Source organism: Danio rerio, chromosome 3, assembly GCF_052040795.2.
Source record: "Danio rerio strain M-AB ecotype USA chromosome 3, GRCz13ab, whole genome shotgun sequence".
NCBI lineage: Eukaryota > Metazoa > Chordata > Actinopteri > Cypriniformes > Danionidae > Danio > Danio rerio.
In genome coordinates this window covers 64,274,506-64,295,740 of record NC_141023.1, presented here as the reverse complement: position 1 = coordinate 64,295,740, position 21,235 = coordinate 64,274,506, and the positions used below count along the sequence as shown (strand labels likewise).

General features: G+C 38.5%; 1 protein-coding gene across 3 annotated transcripts in view; it reads left to right on the top strand.

The window, feature by feature from the left end:
- mgat5b (alpha-1,6-mannosylglycoprotein 6-beta-N-acetylglucosaminyltransferase B) overlaps window positions 1-21,235 on the top strand; it is a 382,458-nt gene that overhangs the window by 76,040 nt on the left and 285,183 nt on the right. For all 3 annotated transcript variants that reach the window (XR_015479408.1, NM_001442878.1, XM_087242002.1), the window contains 1 exon segment: window positions 7,990-8,134. Coding sequence is in view for 2 of the 3 variants with exons in the window: in NM_001442878.1 (NP_001429807.1) it covers window positions 7,990-8,134 (145 nt within the window). In the remaining variant the exon portion in view is untranslated.

The window sequence follows — 21,235 nt, the reverse complement described above, 5'->3', positions numbered from 1 at the left end:
TTCTCAAACTCGGTCCTGAAGAGCCTGTGTCCTGCACATTTCAGCTCCAACGTAACTCAAAACACCTGCAAGGATGTTTCTAGAAAGCCTAGTTCATGTGTGTCCAAATTCAGTCCTGGAGGTCCTGCATAGCTCCAACTTGCTTCAACACATCTGCACATTTCTAGTATATGTAGTAAGAGCTTGATTAGCTGGTTCAGGTGTGTTTAATTAAGGTTGGAACTAAAACTTGCTGGACACCGACCCTCCAGGACCGAGTTTGGACACCCCTGGCATAGTAAGAGCTTGATTAGCTAACCCGGGTGTGTCTGAGCTAAACTTTGGAGAAGGGTATAAACGGAGGTCAAGAGCCAGCTTCAAGTGGGTAGGACTTGAGCTCCAAGTGGGCTGAACAAAGCTGGAGTTTTCATTTATTTAATGTCTTGTACAAGACACAGAGTCCAATATTGTGCTTTATGAATGTCTACACCCTCCCCAACCCTAAATCCAACCTTACAGTAACCTCGTGTTTTATTAACATCTACACCCTCCCCAACCCTAAATCCAACCTTACAGTAACCTCGTGTTTTATTAACATCTACACCTACCCCAACCCTAAATCCAACCTTACAGTAACCTCGGGCCCTATCATACACCCGGCGCAGTGTGGCGCAAGGCGTGACGCAGAAACTTTTGGTAGTTTCAGCTTGGCGCAAGAGTCGTTTTGAGGCGTTGTGCTACGCTGTTTAAATAGCAAATGCATTAGCGCTCATTTTTGCACCCATAGGCGTTCTGGTCTAATAAAGGAAGGTGTTCTGAGGCGGACCGCTGGCGGGTTGATATTTTAAGGAACTATAATAGATTTTTCATTAGACCAAAACTAACCCGGTCTAAACTCCAGCGCAGAGTTGCGCTTCGCTTACACACTGCTTAATACACACAAGAGAGCAACAGGGAAATATCTTTACATATGAAAAAAATTAAATATTAAGGATATATAGGATATAATAAGAATAGATATTGGATATAAATATAAAGGATTAAAATATTACAAAACATATTATTTTCTAGCCTACATAAATATGAAAAATCACTGCTTTTATGTCTTCTTCATCTCGGGAGGCTTTTTCAGTTCATTCATAACAATTTGCTTTTGTATAATGTTATTATTATTAGCAGTATTATTTATTATATCCATATTTATATTTGTTTTATTAAAAACAAGCTTAGATTTGCCCACCTGTCAGGTTTTAGACTATATGGGGCACAGCATGTGTTTTAGGATATAACTCAGGTTTTTGAGCACAATTTGCTATTATTATTCATTTATTAGTTTGCTGGAAATTAGAACTGAATTTAGAAATAGTTTTGAAACGAATATTTGTGCTTAACAAACACAATTAATTATTTATAGGCTAATTGATGTCTGTGCGTAAAGGTTTCCCTATCCAAGAGCGAAAGTGAAAGTGATCCATTATCTCTCATTCTCACGCAGTAGATGCTCTGTTTAACAGTTTTCTGTTAAAAAACTTTTAACTGTTTGCTTGTGAAATGCTCGTTTTTTCCACTTAGACTTACTTTGCGTTCTGTAAATAGCGAATGCGCTCTTGGCGAGACGCAACTGGCTCTTAAAGGGAATAGGAGACGAGACTCTAATTGGTTTATTCTCAAAACACACCTATAACTCATTAAGAAAATAAACTCAACCCTTTTAGAACATGCGCCGAAGCGCAAGGCAGATTTCCTGTCCTTAAATTAGCAAAAACGCGTCCTGACACACCCTGAAAGCATTTGCGCCCTGCGTTTTGCGCTCTGCGCATGGACCGTCAAAATAGAGCCCCTCGTGTTTTATTAACGTTTACACCTACCCCAACCCTAAATCCAACCTTACAGTAACCTCGTGTTTTATTAACGTCTACACCTACCCCAACCCTAATGGATGCCTTACATTAACCTGTTGTGTTTTATTAACCTCTACACCTAACCCTAAATCGAACCTTGCGTTAACTTGTTGTGTCTTATTAATGTCTACACCTACCTCAACCCTAAACCCTACCTCACAGTAACCTATTGTGTTTTATTAACATCTATACCTACTCCAACACTAAACCCTACCTTATAGTAACCTGAACTATTATAATTTTTAAGAGTCTTAAATATTTTCCTATGCATAATTCACTTTACAAACCACAAATAATTTACCCAAGGCATTATTTGCAATATATAGAGTCTGAAGATCACTGTAATGTAATCTTTACCCAAGCATTCATACATAAACATTCATAAAAAAAAAGTTTAATATACAGTAGAGTATTTCAAGCAGTGCATATTAAATATACACATGATCATTTGAATCTACAGGCATACGAAGTGAAATATTCAATTTGTGTCTCCTTTGTGAGATGGAGGTATTGTGATCCACGTGGATCTCTGAGACAATGTACAATGTTGATTGGATCAAGAAGCTGTTTTTCAAGTTCTAGGCTCTTAACACCTTTGTCTTTCAGAAAAACAAAAGACAGATGGACACTGTCTCAATTGTCACTTTCTGATGAGCTTAATGTTGCGTTCACACCAGACGCGTAACTCGCGGATAAATCGAGCTATATTCGTAAATGGCTGCATGAACATTTGAGTTTACACGCTTCATTCGCGCGGCAAATTCACTTCAGAACAGAGGCAGACTTGCGTGTTGGGCAGGGCTTCTGTCTGCCCTGGTGACTCTAGCTTCATAGCTAAATGGCTAATATGGATTTTATTGAGAAAATAACTGTTTATGTGCTTTATGAAGACTGAAAAACAGCGTCAATATGTTTAGGGCCGTGTCCACTAGATTCTTTCAGAGGTGCATCCAGCTCTGTGAGCTTATAAACTCCTCCAGAAACTTAACCTGGATGATAGAGGCTTTCATTTACATTTACATTTAGTCATTTAGCAGACACTTTTATCCAAAGCGACTTACAAATGAGGACAAGGAAGCAATTTATACGACTATAAGAGCAACAATGAATAAGTGCTATAGGCAAGTTTCAGGTGTGTAAAGTCTAAGAAGGAAAGCATTAGTACAATTTATTTATTTTTTTATTATTTTTTGGGTACAGTTAGTGGTATATCCAGAGAGGCAATTGCAGATTAGGAAGTGAAGTGGAGACTAAATAGTTGAGTTTTTAGTCGTTTCTTGAAGACAGCAAGTGACTCTGCCGTTCTGATGCAGTTAGGGAGTTCATTCCACCAACTGGGCAGATTGAACGCGAGCGTTCGGGAAAGTGATTTCTTCCCTCTTTGGGATGGAACCACGAGGCGACGTTCATTCACAGAACACAAGTTTCTGGAGGGCACATAGATCTGCAGAAGTGAGAGCAGATAAGAAGGGGCGCAGCCAGAAGTCGCTTTGTAAGCAAACATCAGAGCTTTAAATATGATGCGAGCAGGAACTGGCAGCCAGTGCAAACGGATGAGCAGCGGAGTGACATGTGCTCTTTTAGGTTCATTAAAGACCACTCGTGCTGCTGCGTTCTGGAGCAGCTGAAGAGGCTTGATAGAGTTAGCTGGGAGCCCCGCTAGCAGAGAGTTGCAGTAATCCAGTTTGGAGAGAACAAGAGCTTGAACAAGGAGTTGAGCTGCATGTTCAGATAAGAAGGGTCGGATCTTTCTGATGTTATAGAGTGCGAATCTGCACGATCGAGCAGTTCTAGAAATGTGGTCAGAGATGTTTAGTCGGCCATCAATTCAGCGGTGCTTCTGACTGAGCCGAGCCCAGTTTGTTGAACTTTTTGTCGGTGTCGGCTGTAGGCTTTCCCCCAGGATACCAGCAACAGGTTTACGTCATAATCATGCAGCCACCAGAGCAAGCTCCTGATTGGTTAATGCAGCCCGAATGTCTAGCTAAAGTTCAGACTTTCGAACTCGAGCAATTCGCTCAAAATGCGCAACAAATGCGGAAAGCGCTCAACCCGTGCTGCTCCATTTGCGTGTATCGCGCCATTCACGCAATTAGCATCATTCGCGCAATTCGCATCATTCGTGCCGCGCTTTTCACTCATATCTTCCCGCAGGATGTCTATTTGCGCGTTTGCATTGACTTAACATGTAAATCACTAGCGCTTGATGCGCGTTCCGTGTCTGGTGTAAACGCAACATAAGCAAAAGGCCAGAGTTTAGTGTTAACAAGTTAATTTTACCACTGATCACAGGTCACCGGCTTTCCAGGACCGAGTTTGACATCGCCTACTGTTTAGGATCCAATACATACAAGGATTGAATAAGTGTTTAACCCAAAACAGTAGCTTACATCTTAGGAGAAACAGCCACAGAGACCTTAATCTGAGTAAAAGCGGCGTAAGAAGAAGCTCTACTCTAGCCTTCATCATTAGTAAGATGTGCTGAGCGGAGACGGATCTCAAAGAGAGCGGGAGCAGAATCTGTCAGAGCGAAGTGTTCTGGAGGCCTACTGACCTCACAGTTGTAGATGTGCTCAGTTTAATTGGCCAGGTGAGAGGCATCCAGTGCAGCGCTCCAGCTTCCCGGGAAACAGACGGCAGGAGCTCGGAAATTATAAGCTCGACTGTCATCCTAATTGGTCCCCTTCCTGTTTAGTGTTGTTTGCGTCCTTTCTTCGGTTATGAGAGCTGAAGTAGCTGAAGCTCTGGAGAGCGAGAAAGAGAGAGTCTCTGCTAATGAGATGCTTTTGAAATGATGTTGAATAAAACCCTCAGCCTGCTGTTTGTATTATGAGTAAATACTACTAATATGCCAGCGAATTCCAGTCCAGGCTCCATTTGGGCTCTTTGTTTTGCCGTGACTTTGTTTCCGAGCCTTACTCGGAGGCGAGTGCAGCCCTGGAGAATATTTTTCTCTGCATTGTGCTTCTGTTCTGCTGAAAAGACCGACTCAGGCCAACATAAATTACCATGCTGGATTGGTGCTTGTTTGTCTGCACGGGGAGCAGTAGAGGCAACTGTTCATCCATCACTCACTTGGCCTTATGTCGGTCCAAACCTCCCTGTGCTTTGTTGAACACAATAGATGATGTTTAGATATTCATCGTAGTGATGAAGCTTTTCAAAAGCTTCTATACAATTGAACAAATTGGCTTGCAAGATGCTCCATTGTTTAGAAGAGTTGGAAACAGACCGTGCTAAGAAAACCTAATGGTCAAAATCTTGTAAATGCAACAAAACATCGATTAGAATTGACTTTTTCAAACAAATTTGACATTTTTATATAAATATAGTTATTTTTATTAGGTTCTAAGCTTGGGACAGTAAAACGTTTAGAAACAGCAAATCAGAGAGGAGAGGGATTAAAAAAAGAAAGAATCTGGAATCAAATTCTGATCGGCACCGCAGTGCTATGTCAACGCACTAACCACAAGGCTAGAGGCGATGATTCACATTGAAAACTTTAAATAAAAAAATATAAATAATAAAAAATTATAAATTATAAATAAAATAATAAATTAATCTATTCACTTTCTTTCGACTTAGTCTCTGATTTATCAGAGATCACCACAGCGGAATAACCCATCAACTATTCCAGCATATGTTTTATGCAGAGGATGCCCTTCTAGCCACAACTCACTACGAATTAATGTATAGATATAAATTATCAGCATTAATATGTAAGGTTCAATGAGATGTACCAGTATTTTGGCCTCATATTTTATGTGGACATATTGAAGGTGATTATCAGTGATTATTGGTTGCATTCTTACTCTTGTTTTACCCTAAAACATGTACACTGTAAAATGTTATTAGCATGTACACCGTAGTTATTTGCATTTACAATAAAACTTGTTAATCTTCTAATCTTCTCACATTTCTCTTTGCCGTCAGGCTGGCAGCCACTCTTCCATCCCTGCCCAACATTTGCATCGATTGGGGAGGTTCTTTTGTTCTATATATATATATATATATATATATATATATATATATATATATATATATATATATATTTTTTTTTTTTTTTTTCTCCAATTTCTGTTTAACAGAAAGAATTTTTTTTCAACATATTTCTAATAACAGATTTATTTTAATCCTTGCCATGATGACAGAAAATAATATTAAGATAATACAATATTTTTAAGATACTTCTATACAATTAAAGTGACATTTAAAGACTTAAGTAAGTTAATTCGATTAGACAAGGCAGGTTAGGGTAATTAGGCAAGTTATTATATAAAGATGGTTTGTTAGGTAGACGATCAAAAAAAAAAAAAAAAAAAGCTTAAAGGGGCTAATAATATTGACCTTAAAACGCTTTTTAAAAAATCAAATCCTGCTTTTGTTCTAGCCGAAATAAAACAAAAAAAGATTTTCTCTAGAAGAAAAAATATGATCCGACATACTGTAAAATTTCCTTGATCTGTAAACATCATTTGGGAAATATTTGATATAAATAAATCAAATTGGTGGGGATGATGCGGGGGTGGGGGGTTGTTATAATTTTGACTTCAACTGTATATATATATATATATATATATATATATATATATATATATATATATATATATATATATATATATATATATATATATATAATACATATAAAATAAAGTACAATTAATGGGTACTTTAATAAATATTATGAAAAATACTCTGTATAATTACTGTTTTTACATTACTGTGATGGTTGGGTTAGGGTTGGGGTACGCGTAGATGTAAATAAAATACAGTAAATGGGTAATTTAATAAATAATTTTCGTTAACTTCCATAACAGTACCATCAGAAATTATAACAACATCATCTTTTAGACATTCACACATCATAGTAACCACAGGATATTACTAAACATTGTAAAAAGTAGCTTGACTGTATGCTCCCTGTTGCATTTGCAGTTATATTTTACTATTTCATATATATTTAATAAATGAGCAAACTATTGAAATCCAATACAAAAATACCACACTTGTGCCACAATACCATGGTGTAATTAGTGTAGCTACAGTAAAATCAATACAAGTAATGATGATTTATGTATTGAAAAAAAGTAGAAGCAACCATGTAGTCACAGTGTGAAGATATGTGTCGCATTTAATTAAGATCAATTAACAAACGACTTTAACCTTTTCATCAGACAGATGCTTTATCAGATGCTAAAACAGCGCTCATCAATGAATGATTTAGTTCTTCTCGAGTCATTCATTAACTGATGATTATCTGTGCATTAGTTGAGTGAGGAATAATTAATGACAGTCTGTTGAGTTATTAGCGAATAGTTCTCGCCTTAGGTTGTGCGATAACGTTAGACCTGGGCGTAATTATTTTCTATTGAACCATTGTTAAATATACCATGGTTACCACAGCTAAAGCCACTGTTCAGATGGTGTTTATTAGACATTTGTCAGGTTTTTTGTCCTCAAACTTCTACTGTTTGCAGCACTAGTTTCTTAAACATCTCATCCGAAGCCTTCTCATGTGATTTTCGCTTGGTTGATAACTGAAATCAATTTGGCGTAGTGATTTAGAACTGTGGGCGAGGCAGTGGCGCAATAGGTAGTGCTGTAGCCTCACAGCAAGAAGGTCACTGGGTTGCTGGTTCGAACGCAGTTGGCGTTTCTGTGTGGAGTTTGCATGTTCTCCCTGCCTTCGCTTGGGTTTCCTCCGGGTGCTCCGGTTTCCCCCACAGTCCAAAGACATGTTGTACAGGTGAATTGGGTAGGCTAAGTTGTCCGTAGTGCATGAGTGTGTGTATAAATGTGTGTGTGGATGTTTCCCAGAGATGGGTTGCAGCTGGAAGGGCATCCGCTGCGTAAAAACTTGCTGGATAAGTTGGCGGTTCATTCCACTGTGGCGATTAATAAAGGGACTAAGCCGACAAGAAAATGAATGAATGAAAAGATTTAGAACTGTAATGCGCCTGGAACTACTTTAGCCGTGCATTTATCTGAAAATAACTGCACACCTTAGCATAACAAAGGAATAACTGATACAGGAACTTGTTTATTCGTCAAAGCAAAGTTACACCCTTGGCATGAACTAACATGTGCTCATTGTCTTTTTTTTTTACAGTACTGGGTGGTCTCGAGTCTCGTGGTGTCCTGCGAAAGATCAGCGACATGTTGGAAATCATCATGAAGAGGATCGACACGTTATCGAAACTGAGCAACAACAGCGAATCCCACAGACTGGAGGAGCTGAGCTCTGCTCTCCACAGGTGCGGCTTGCCTTTCATCCCAACAGCAGGCACATCCTTACAGTCAGGTGTCACTCGCTGCCTTCCAGTCATGTAGGGATAATCGTATTTACAAGGCGAGCGCACACCAACAGCACCACAATGCTATAATTGCCTGTTATCTCCGTGTTTATCTCGGTGCTGGTTGAAATGAGCAGTGGCGGTTAGCGTACGGTTCAGCTGAACACGCCTACATCACGGCCTGAGGACAATCACAGCGTTGAGTTAATCAAGCCTGGGAAATTGCTAAGATGGCATCAAAGGAGATTGTGAAACGCTTGTAAAACACTGTACTGTTGTGTAGACAGTAACAGAGGCCAAAAATAACCATGGTTTAATTATAGCAAAAGTGTAGAGGCTTATTGCATTTTAGCTCCGTTCCCACTATCGGATGATTTTGTTTGCATGACCGCTTTACTCTGTGCTCTTTGGAATGCAATACAAATGCGCCAGTTTTTGCCTTGGAAACACAAGTGCAACGAAACAGCGATGTGGAGGATGATCAGATATTTCAGCTTTAATATTAATATTTTTGTCGACTTTACCTTACATTGCAACTACATGCCAACTAATTCAAATTCGTTTTTCGTAGAATATCTGCTTAATATCTGCAGACACTGTTCCACCTACACATTTTTATTACTATACAACCTTACAGTCTGCTAATAATTGAATGAGAATTAGGTAGCACACTCTTAAAAAAGAAAAAAAAAAGGTTCCTAGAGGTTCTATAGACCAGGCACGTGCACACATAGGGCTCAACCTGTGCAGTGCACATGCCCTTTTTAGTCTTGGATAGAAAGCGCCTTTCCAAAATGGTCAAAAGTGCCCCCGCGACGCGGCACACCTTCGGTCCCGCCCTTCAGTAGGCGCTCGACAACACCGCTCTTGAGTACGCGCGCGACAACACAGCTGATCAGTACGCGCGCATCCACTCTGCAGATGTTTTTATGATTTAATAATTTTTTTAAAACTAATAATCATCGTCGTGGACAGGTGGTGAAGAGCCTCGAGAGTGATGGTTAATTTTTCGATAGGAGAAGTCTACCACAGCTTCATCATTCACACAATATATAGCCTAGGTTGGTTGGCTGGTTTTAGCAGGTCGACCATACTGGTTTTAGAGGGGTTTTGGCCACTTCCAGGCTGGTTTCCAGTAATTTCCAACCTGGTCTTAAGCCTGATTTATACTTCTGCGTCAGGTGACCGGCGTAACCCACGGCGCATGCAACGCGCGTGGCTGTGCATTTATACTTCTGCGCGCTGTCTCTGTCGGTCTGCATTAACACTTCCGAAACGCTAGTTGGCAGTGAGGTGTAAATGTTCCTCTGTGTTGAGTTTCTTCGCTGCTTTATTGCTTTTCCTGAACACTTCCGGGATGTACAAGTGGCTCAAACTCGCTCATTTTGAGGCAGGAACCGGCGGACGTGCGACAACTTTAACTATGAGGTAAACACAAAACAAAACTTTCCATCCGGAGCTCCTTCACGGGACTCCACACTTGTAAACAATCGCTCGCGCCATTCGCGCGGCTCTCGGTCCCGCCCAGACTCATCAGCGCTACCAAGCCGACCAATCACAGAGCTTACGCTACGCGTCGTTGCGACGTGTAGATACATTTTTTGAGAGGTGCACGTCAGTGACGGCGACGGCCCCGGCGAAGGGCTATGTGTCAGCGTCGTAGCATACGCTGGCGTTTGACGCAGAAGTATAAATCAGCCTTTAGCTGGTCAGGCTGGAAAATGGATAGCTAAAACCAGCTTAAACCAACTTGACCAGCCTGGTTTAAGCTGGACATAGCTGGCTTTGGCTGGGCTCCCAGCCTGGCTAGGCTGATTAAGCTGGTTTTAGCTGGTCATCTCCCAGCCTGACCAGCTAAGACCAGGCTGGAAATGGCTGGAAACCAGCCTGGAAATGGCCAAAACCCCTCTAAAACCAGGCTGGTCGACCAGCTAAAACCAGCCAATCATCCTAGGCTGGTTTAAGCTAGATTTTTCAGCAGGGCTATGTAGGAAAAAGTTGTCCAGTCCAGGTAAATGGGTTTTGTCAAAACGCAGCGTCCATCACTTTCTTTGACTTTGCTTCAATAAAACATAGCAGAGAAATAAGCATAATCTGAGAAAATGCAGCTATCACACTTGTCTACCCTTGAAAGAAATGCTACCTGAGAAATGGAGATCAACCCATCCATCCACAATCACTCGAGCACACCACAGTGACAGGTTCAGAGTTTGGAGGAGGAAGTTCCCAATGGGTGTTGAAGGCAGCAGCAGTCTGCATGTTTCAGACAGTGTCAACAGCTTTCTGATGAGTTAGTTAAGACACTTCCCAGAGTTTTCCGCCTGTCTCCATGGAAACAGATGTCTGTCACATCACAGGTTCAAACGCTACTGGTGCCTTGGCTTTACTTTGTGATGTCTGGAGGTATCAGCTAATCTCGGAGGATAAAAACACCCACATATCCTAGCTATGCGATCTTTGATGCTCATCAAAGTAGGATGTCAGCTTTCTGTTTCGTTTCCCTGAAAATAATCAATGAAGTGGTAGTTTTAAGCTCAAGTGTGTCATTTCAGCAAAACTAGTGTCACCAATGGAAATGTTTTAGAACTCTTTGGGGTAGGTCAGGTAATCATAAACACATTGGGCCCTATCATACACCCGGCGCAATGTGGCGCAAGGCGCGGCGCAATACTTGTTTGGTAGTTTCAGCTTGGCGCAAGAGTCGTTTTGTGGCGTTGCGCTACGCTGTTTAAATAGCAAATGCATTAGCGCTCATATGTGCGCCAATAGGTGTTCTGGTCTAAAAAGGAAGGCGTTCTCAGGCGGACCGCTGGCGCGTTGCTATTTTGAGAAACTATAATAGATTTTTCATTAGACCAAAACTAACCCGGTCTAAACTCCGACGCAGAGTTGCGCCTCGCTTACACACTGCTTAATACACACAAGAGAGCAATAGACAAATATCTTTACATATGAAAAAAATTAAACATTAAGGATATATATAGGGTATAATAAGAATAGATATAAAGGATTAAAGAATTACAAAACATATTATTTTCTAGCCTACATAAATATGAAAAATCACTGCTTTTATGTCTTCTTCATCTCGGGAGGCTTTTTCAGTTCATTCATAAAAATTTGCTTTTGTATAATGTTATTATTATTAGCAGTATTATTTATTATATCCATATTTATATTTGTTTTATTAAAACAAGCTTAGATTTGCCCACCTGTCAGGTTTTAGACTATATGGGGCACAGCATGTGTTTTAGGATATAACTCAGGTTTTTGAGCACACTTCGTTATTATTGTTCATTTATTCGTTTGCTGGAAATTAAAACTGAATTTAGAAATAGTTTTGAAACGAATATTTGCGCTTAACAAACGCAATTAATTATTTATAGACTAATTGATGTCTGTGCGTAAAGGTTTCCCTATCCAAGAGCGAAAGTGAAAGTAGATCCATTATCTCTCATTCTCAAGCAGTAGATGCTCTGTTTAACAGTTTTCTGTTAACTGTTAACTGTTTGCTTGTGAAATGCTCAGTTTTTCCACTTAAACTTACTTTACGTCCTGTAAATAGCGAATGCGCTTATGGCGCGACGCAGCTGGCTCTTAAAGGGAATGGGAGATGAGACTCTAATTGGTTTATTCTCAAAACACACCTATAACTCATTAAGAAAATAAACTCAACCCTTTTAGACCATGCGCCTTGGCACAAAGCAGATTTTCCCGTCCGTAAATTAGCAAAAATGCGTCCTGACACGCCCTGAAAGCGTTTGCACCCTGCGTTTTGCGCTCTGCGCATGGACCGTCAAAATAGAGCCCATTGAGTTTTAGTTATGTAGCCTTATGTATTATTCATTCAGAGTTTATGACTGGTTGAAACTCTAGAGTTACTGTTGGTGTGAAGCTACACAACTTTTGTAACATTGTATGACGACAACAACATGTGTTCCTTTTCACACTTATGATACTTACATGACATTTTATTGATGCATTTGTAATGATAACTTCATTTGGACACCTTTTTCTGGCATGATCAGTTTGCTTTGAGGCTCACTTTGTACAGTATTGTGCTTGTGGTGTAGAGCACTCAGCTTCGAGTTTGGTGGTGAAGTGCGCTTCCACAAAATAGATAAAAGTAATGTAAAATCAAAGTAAAAAATAAAAGGTTGCAGTGCACTTTCTCTTATGTCTGCTTTTGAAAACACTATTGGTTGGGTTAAGGGAAAGGGTTCGGTCAGAGGTGCCCAAACTCGGTCCTGGAGGGCAGGTGTCCTGCATAGTTTAGTTCCAGCCCCAATTAGACACACCCGGGCTAGCTAATCAAGCTCTTACTAGGCTTTCTAGAAGCATCCCTGCAGGTGTATTGAGGCAAGTTGGAGCTAAAATCTGCAGGACACCGGCCCTCCAGGACTGAGTAAAATATATAAATATTATTTATTTTAGAATATAATAATATCAGAATATATTTGTTGTATATGTTGATGTAGTGTTAAGGAACCAGTATCATACACAGTCATTCATAATGCTCAGTTTCCAGTCACATCAGAACTCTTTTTCACTTTATAGGCAATTATCCACTATAGGATAGCCCACGTTACAACTCTTCCAAGGACTTCTAATGCACATTTTATATTACATCAAGCACGTTTTGAATTACAAAGACTCTCTGGTCACAAAAAAAAAAAAGTAGAGAAGAAGAGTTTGTTGCTGCCAATCTGGACAACAACAAAGACCTACTGTGCCTTTATCCGTTTCTGGCTTCTGCTGACAACTAAATCAATTTTAAGGGGTATAAGAACAGAGAGAGGCTGGTTTGAATGTGAGAGGGAGAGTCTGAACAAATTTTCTTTTTAACGTGTTGCACAAAGCCTGAGAAACTGAATTTTGGGGCTCAAGAGGATGGGTTGGTTTTGATTGGGGTTTTTTGCCATAGTAACTTACATTACATGGCTAAGGTTTTTTCAGGGTTAGAGATTTCAGATTCAAACTGGTATCTATCTATCTATTCATCTATCTATCTATCTATCTATCTATCTATCTATCTATCTATCTATCTATCTATCTATCTATCTATCTATCTATCTATCTATCTATCTATCTATCTATCTATCTATCTATCTATCTATCTATCTATCTATCTATCTATCTATCTATCTATCTATCTATCTGTATCTCTATTTATCTATCTATCTATCTATCTATCTATCTATCTATCTATCTATCTATCTATCTATCTATCTATCTATCTATCTATCTATCTATCTATCTATCTATCTATCTATCTATCTATCTATCTATCTATCTATCTATCTATCTATCCATCTGTATCTCTATCTATCTATCTATCTATCTATCTATCTATCTATCTATCTATCTATCTATCTATCTATCTATCTATCTATCTATCTATCTATCTATCTATCTATCTATCTATCTGTATCTCTATCTATCTATCTATCTATCTATCTATCTATCTATCTATCTATCTATCTATCTATCTATCTATCTATCTATCTATCTATCTATCTATCTATCTATCTATCTATCTATCTTAAATGTGACATGGCTGGGTTGAGAATCAGCACCTCTGAGTCTGAGGACATGGTGCTCCACTGGAAAACGGTGGTTTCAAGCATCTTGGGGTTTTGATCACAAGTGAGGGAAGGATGGAGCGTGAGACTGACAGGCGGATTGGTGCAGTGGCAGCAGTGATGTGGTCGATGTACTGGTCCGTTGTGGTAAAGAAGGAGCTGAGCCGAAAGGTAAAGCTCTGGATTTACCAGTCAATTAATGTTCCTACTCTCACCTATGGTCATGAGCTTTGGGTCATGACCAAAACGACAAGACCCCGGATACAAGCGGCCGAAATGAGTTTCCTTCACAGGATGGCAGAGCGCACTCTTATAGACAGGGTGAGGAGCTCTGTCACCCGGAAGGAGCACAAAGTAGAGCCGCTCCTCCTCGACATCGAGAGAAGTCATCTGAGGTGGACTCTGGACGCCAACACGCTGGAATGACTATATATATATATATATATATATATATATATATATATATATATATATATATATATATATATATATATATATATATATATATATATATATATATTCAACAATTCTGTCTGGTTCTTGAATCTGATTGGCTGATAGCCGTGATATATTTAAGTAGTATCAGCACCCGTACAGCCTCTTTACCATTTGTGTATTACTCCGCCCACATACAGCCAGCAAAAAGCAGACACTACAGATCTAAAGTTTAAAAGATGCTTGCTCACCTGTTTAACTGTCAGCTTATGATTTGAATCCAACGCGGAAGAAAGTAGTTCCTCATACGAAAGGTTTTTTAAGACTATCCATGTTTGATTTTGTTTTTATTTACACAATTATGCTGTCAAACTGTTGTATAAGCGCAGTATCACACTCGTAGCCGTGCGATATGGGTGTATATCGGCACTGGTGGGAGGCGTGCATTGTGCCTTAGTGCCGATACACACCCATATCGCACTGCTACTCGTGAAATATTGCTCATATATATATATATATATATATATATATATATATACACTGTGTACGTGGCAATGAAGCCACTCTTAGTCCCTGGGTGTCATTTTTCTCTACATCAAAGGTTTTTAGGTTGAAAGCAATTTTGAGTAACATTTGTATTTTGTTACTAATAAGTTATTCATTATATGAATTATAATTATTTATACATCATATTATATATTAAAATAATTTAATTTGTTTTTAATAATATACAGTTGAAGTCAGAATTATTCGCCCTCCTGTGAATATATTTTTTTCTCTTTCAAATATTACCCAAACAGAGCAAGGAAATGTTTACAGTATTTCCTATATCAATTTTTTTTTTCTTTTAGAGAAAGTCTTATTTGTTAGCTAGAATAAAAGCAGTTTTTAATAAAAAATAAAAAAATAAACATTTTAAGGTCAATATTATTTGCTATCTTGAGCAATATTTGTTTACAGTTGTCAACAGAACAAACCATCGTTATTGTCACATAACCAGCGATCGATCTCAAGAGATCACTGCTTCTCACACGAACTCTCAGAACTACATTTCCGCTTTTCCCAGGACTACATTTTCATACATGCACTGCTCCCAGACACCCATGCTGACACATCTAGCTTGATTGCATTCTCACCAGCTGAACCTTGTTAGAGACTGATACTCACCCTACTTAAGACACATTCACTGTTCCAGTTTGCCGAGTCTTGTTTACCGTTAGTGACAACTCGGTTTCCTTTGTCTGCCTTTGCCGGGGTTTTGATCCTTTGCCTTGTTTATTTATTTAATGCTGTTTGCTGCCTGCCTCTGACCATCTGGCTGTTATTTTGACTTCGACTCTGGATTGCCCTCATACCTCTGTTTGCCCTTGTATTGACCATTGCTTGCCTGACTACGATTAAACCTGCATTTGGATCCTACCTTCTGTTGTTGGTGTCACTCCCCGTCGTTACAGTTATACAATGACTTGCCTAATTGCCCTAGCTAATTTCAAGCTTAATACTAGTGTCTTCGTATCTTTCCCAGACGATGCATCGGACTATGATAGTTCAGCCGCGAGTTACTTCGTACTTTGGGAAACGCACCCCAGATTGTGTCTGTCTTAAGTATTGGCCGTGGCTAATATACTTAACCACGCCCCTCAACTGTCAGTTTTGACAGCAAACAAAAACAATGCATGTGCTTATTAATTTCCCATACAATATAAACAGATGGTCAATTTAAAAAACTGTATAAATATATATTAATAAAGGAATATAATGATGAAGGTGTCTGAAAAGGGATAAAAAGAGAAAGGTAATGATGAAAATTTAATAATGGCTATTTGCAGTACTATGTTGTTGTTGGTTTTTTATTTATTTATCTATTTGCAGTACTATGTACTTTATTTTTCTTTTTTCTTTGGGTCTATATGTTGCAAAATGAAAAGGTACAAATGGAATCAAACTTATTATTTATCAAAGATGCCAAAAGGATCAAATATGTTTCATGTAAAAAGTAGAGATAAGTAAAATATTAAATAAGTTTAAGTAAGAAACGAATGATGTATGTGGTAATGGGGTGGGAGAATAATAAGCTTATGCGTCATCCCGCTCCATTTTCGACCATGTTGAAATGTATTTCTTTTTGTTTATGAAATTTGTCATTTTATGTATGATAGTTTTGTTGGAAAATAAATAAATCAAATCAAATCAAATCAATGGTCCATATTGACCATATTTGGAATGGTCGTTAAATATTAATGAGCTTAGCTTAGAAATCTGCCAGAACTTCATCGGAGGGAAAATCTCATTGCAACGTCCATACACCAGTTGTTAGGGAAAACATCAAACTAATGATCAAAGCCCACAGATTCTAGCCTAGGATTACTGGAATCTTTCCGAAATCACAGACGATGAAATCATGGCTGAAATCTCACAGTGTGAGCAGGGATTTTAACATCTTACACACAAATAAAAAATAAATAAACACAAACGGTGAGGAGGAGGAGTCTGTTAGTTTGTAAACCCTTTCTCCATCTTTCTAAATGAAATGCCTACTTCACTACATCCAATCAGCTAGCAGTGGGAAAAAACAAGCCACGCCCACTGTTTACTAATTTCTTATTCCATTTCTCTAGGAACTGCATCGTAATACTAAATAAACAGTCGCAGCTTCTGGTTCATGTGGACTTTCAGCTCTCCTTATTACGCAATACGAAATCAGCTTATTGGAGCTTGTACTTGCCTAAAACGTGTCTCGTCAGACCGAAAAATCCCCACTGACGTCCTTTATAGAAGCGATTTCAGTCTGGTTGAAAGACTAGAGGAGGTAAAATGCTCTGACAGTATCTAAAAAAAGCGAATGCAGAAGTGCAGCGGTGGCAGAAGTCAAACACTCATGTGACAGCTCCGCCTAAACGCTTTATTGTCTGGGGTGTGAAGTCAGAAAGGTCAGGGTTCAGCCGGCGTGTTCTTCCAAGCGTTCACTACTGACAGTCATTGGGTACGACGGAGGAGTGTTTTTTTTTCTGGCGTGCTGCTGCTGATGTTGCTGCAGGGCACGGGGTTGCAGGCGGCTGTATTATGAAGAAATCAAACTGTTGGTGTGAAACAAAGATGACAATGCATTCCCCGAGCTTGCTGAGAGACATTTTCCTGTCTAGCTGAAAGAGTTTCTTATTCAAGTCTCTTGGGATACCTGAAATAAAGCCTACTGAGGTTCTATTGAAATATTCTCAGATGGCGGGAGAAACATGTAGACAAAAATAACTGGTATGTCAGAAAGCTTGAGATGTACAGTGTGAACAGTGAACGTGCGCTGACAGGCAAACAAAACAAAAGTTTTTTGGTTTTGAACATTGGAAATTGAGAAAGTTCTTAACCACTTGAACTCTGCGGACCCGGTACCGGGTCCGTGACGTCATCGACTTTCGCTTTCAGATTTAAAGAGCTAGCGTTGCACCAGACCCTCGCAAGTGGTGTCGTTTGAAAGTGTAGAATCTATATTTTATGCACATATGCATCACTTTGGTTTTTATTCTACCTTTTAAAAGTTATTTACACTTAAATACACAGTATTTTGGATATCGAGCTGGGTATTTTACATTGGTTCATTTTCATATTGTTCATATGGCACATGTACAATTTATAGCTCAAATGAAAGCTCTTGCTGGTGCTCATACAGTTCTAGCATTCTTTTTACTGAATTATATACACATATCAAACAGTTGCCGAATGAATCGCTGTGTTTCCAGAAGTGAAAACAATACATTCATGATCAATAAGCAGCCCCAGATAGCACAGACAGCTGTCATCTCTTACCTTATGCTGTGCCCTTCAGGGCCATTCTCCTCTGGTTTTGAGGTGATGTGCATAAGTAATGCTTTTATATGTCTGATGTGGTCCAAACACAGTGAATTATGTTTGATCAAACAAAAGAATAGTGAAATATGAAACAATGATCGGTCTCTGTGGCTTGTACAGCACCTCTCATCAGTTGGAATACAATAACTTTTGCATAGATTATGGTGGAGACATTTTTCTTGTTTCCTATGATTACAGACATGTGCAGGAACCACCAACATTAATTACAGCATGCTAGACCACACACAACCTAAGAGGTACACTTTCAAATTTGAGTTTATAAAAAAATACAAAAAGCGCCTCTTTTTTTAGGTGTTTATTATAACACAGACGACATATACAGTTATTTTAAACACTTTCAATTGTGTTTAATGAAAATTCAAAGGGTTTTCTTTAAAATTATACCAAATATCTGCATTTACACCTCTGCATGTGGATTTAGGAAGCTTTTACATTTGGGTAGGCAAAATCCAGGCGGAAATCCCCAAATAGCAGCAGAGTTTAAGTGGATACCCACATAGCAAAATTTCTCTGGCCCAGCTCTGGCCCACACAATCAGGTTTTGCTTGGCCCACATACCGCAGTGAATTACGGTACATGACTGGACCAAATCTGGCTTCCAGACAAGGGCCAATCACGGACCATATCTGGGCCAAGTCTCAGCCAAGTTAATAACTCATAACTGGGCCTGAACTGGGCCAGATAGGTTGGTGTGTCACGATTGCAATGAAATTGATAAACCCATGGAGTGATGCGCTTTAGGCACACTATGGGCACGCTTTTTCTCAAAGTGACCTGATTGGTAGAATTTTTTTTCTTTACTCAAAAATGATTTTAGTGTATTTTAAATGTGGGTCAAGACTGGCTAAACTCAAATGGCCCACTTATCACATTTTTAAATCTGGGCCAAATACTACATTTTTCATCTGGCCCAAATCTTGTGTGCCGCCTTAAAGACGGTGCCACCTCTGCCAAACCCGGGCCATGCTGTATGCCAGTGCCGGATGAATGCCTGCTGTGCCAGCTTTATGCCAAATCTGGGCCAGAATTCTTTGCTACTAGGGTAATAACTTGACTTCTAGTTGATCATTTGGTATCAGAAGTGTCTTATGTGAAAGGCGTAGGGCTGTAGATTACGCTTATTTGACCAAAATAACACATGATCATGCATTGATTTTTATCTATTTCATTATGACAGTAAGGTCTGACTTTGCTTAGACTGAAGTCTTGTCACTGAACAGAAATAATGTCCAGTATAGAATATAAAGTCCTGCTGCAGTGGAGAAATAATTAATATTGTGTCTGACTCCATCATGAGCTTGGAGGAATGCGTTCATACATCTCTGGAAAGACTCAAAAATCACTTATCAAAGTCATCTGGAATGGCAAAGAAAGCGTTCCTGCAGGACTCCCAGAGCTCATCAAGACTCAATAATCTAAGAGAAAGCTGTAAAATAACAGTGTTTTTCTGTAAACATTTTAATGAGAATATCTGTAGATTTATTATTTTTTGCAATTTATTTCAACAAAGACATTTCATCCAAAATTTTATGGTTTTTGTTTGGCAGCCAATGATTTTTTTTTTTTTTTACAGAGCAAGTAATTACAATTAGTAATTTAATTTTACATAATTTTAAGTGTACCTAAAAAAAAAAAAAAAAAAAACAGGAAAAAACACTGTGTAAATAATACGGCAATTTTATTGTATAAAACAGACAAATTGCTGTAATTTTTTTTTCATTACTTATATAGTACATAAAATAACAGTCAAGCTGTATTATTGTTTGTAATTTTTATGGATTTTTGAATATAATTTAAAATAACAACAACAAAAAAATAGTGTATAAATAATACTGTAATTTCCCTGTATAAAAAACAAAAATATCAATAATTTGTCTTTAATGATAAAGTACCTTAAATGAAATTCAAACTGTGCATTTAGAGAGATTGTTTGTCATTTTACTAAGTTCTACATAAAATTTTAAATGACAAAAAATTACTGTAAACATATTTTGTGTAAAATTAGGGTTTTATTTTTTTACAGTGCATGTGTGCTTTTGTTTTCACCTATTTAAAGCCACCCCCCCTCCCAACTCATAATATGGATATCAATTGCTATCTGTTTCAAACATTCCTTATAACAAAACATCTTGTTTTGTGTTCAGCAGAAAAATACAAGTGTTTGAAAACTCTGAGATGAGTAAATAGTCAGGACATTTCTATTATTGGTGGTACCACCTTATTTTGATGGTCCATTTGAGTATTAGTAGACTGTCTGCTTAATATCTGTTGATACTGCTGCTAAACAGACATTTACAGACTATAAGAAACTTTGCATGTGCATGTCAACTTAAACTAGCCCTAACACCAACAGTCTACTTATAATATAGTGAGAATTAGTCGGCATGTAGATGCAATGTAACTTAAGTTCAGCAAACGGACCATCAAAATAAAGTGTGACCCTATTAATTGTTATTGATACTTGCCTCATTTCAGCCTTACTTTTAACCGTTACTAGACTGCAGACTATAAATGCTGAAATGTGCTCTGTAAACTAAACCCCAGCTTTGAAAATTAAAAGATTAATTTCTAAATGTCCCTTTCAGATTAACCCGTGTTTTCTTTTCAATCTCTCAGATCATTTCTACGCTTTTACCCACGAGGGAATAAAGTTGCTACTGACTTAATTGCTGTAACGTGTTTTTCCTCCGAGGGCCAGACCTAAACATGCCGCGTGTCATTTTGATTATTTATGTGTATGGTGTCTGCTATTTCATGCTCTGAGCTTATTTCAGACAATTAGCATGTCCAATGAGTAATTCAGCGGTTAAGGATGTCGCACAATAAATGTCTGCTTCGGTGAAGACTCCAGGATACGGCTTTAGACTTTTGTCTCTTCTCAAGGTTGCAGCATTTTCAATTCAGTTTCAAAACACACAGCTAATTATTGTTAATATCCATATTAATGGTCTAGTGTTGGAGGATGAATATCGCAAGTCATATTTTCTCTCTGAACTCAGTTTCTTCAGTGGATCCATCTGAGCTTGTGCTTTTCATACAACAAAGTTGATTGTGATTACATGAAATCGCATTTTCTTGAGTAGTAAAAGTATTTTAGCATAATTTTCTTGGCTGAACTGTTTATTTAACAGCTGTTTATGGCGTTTCAGCATAGGTTTGGTTATCTAAATTGAAAATTTTCATA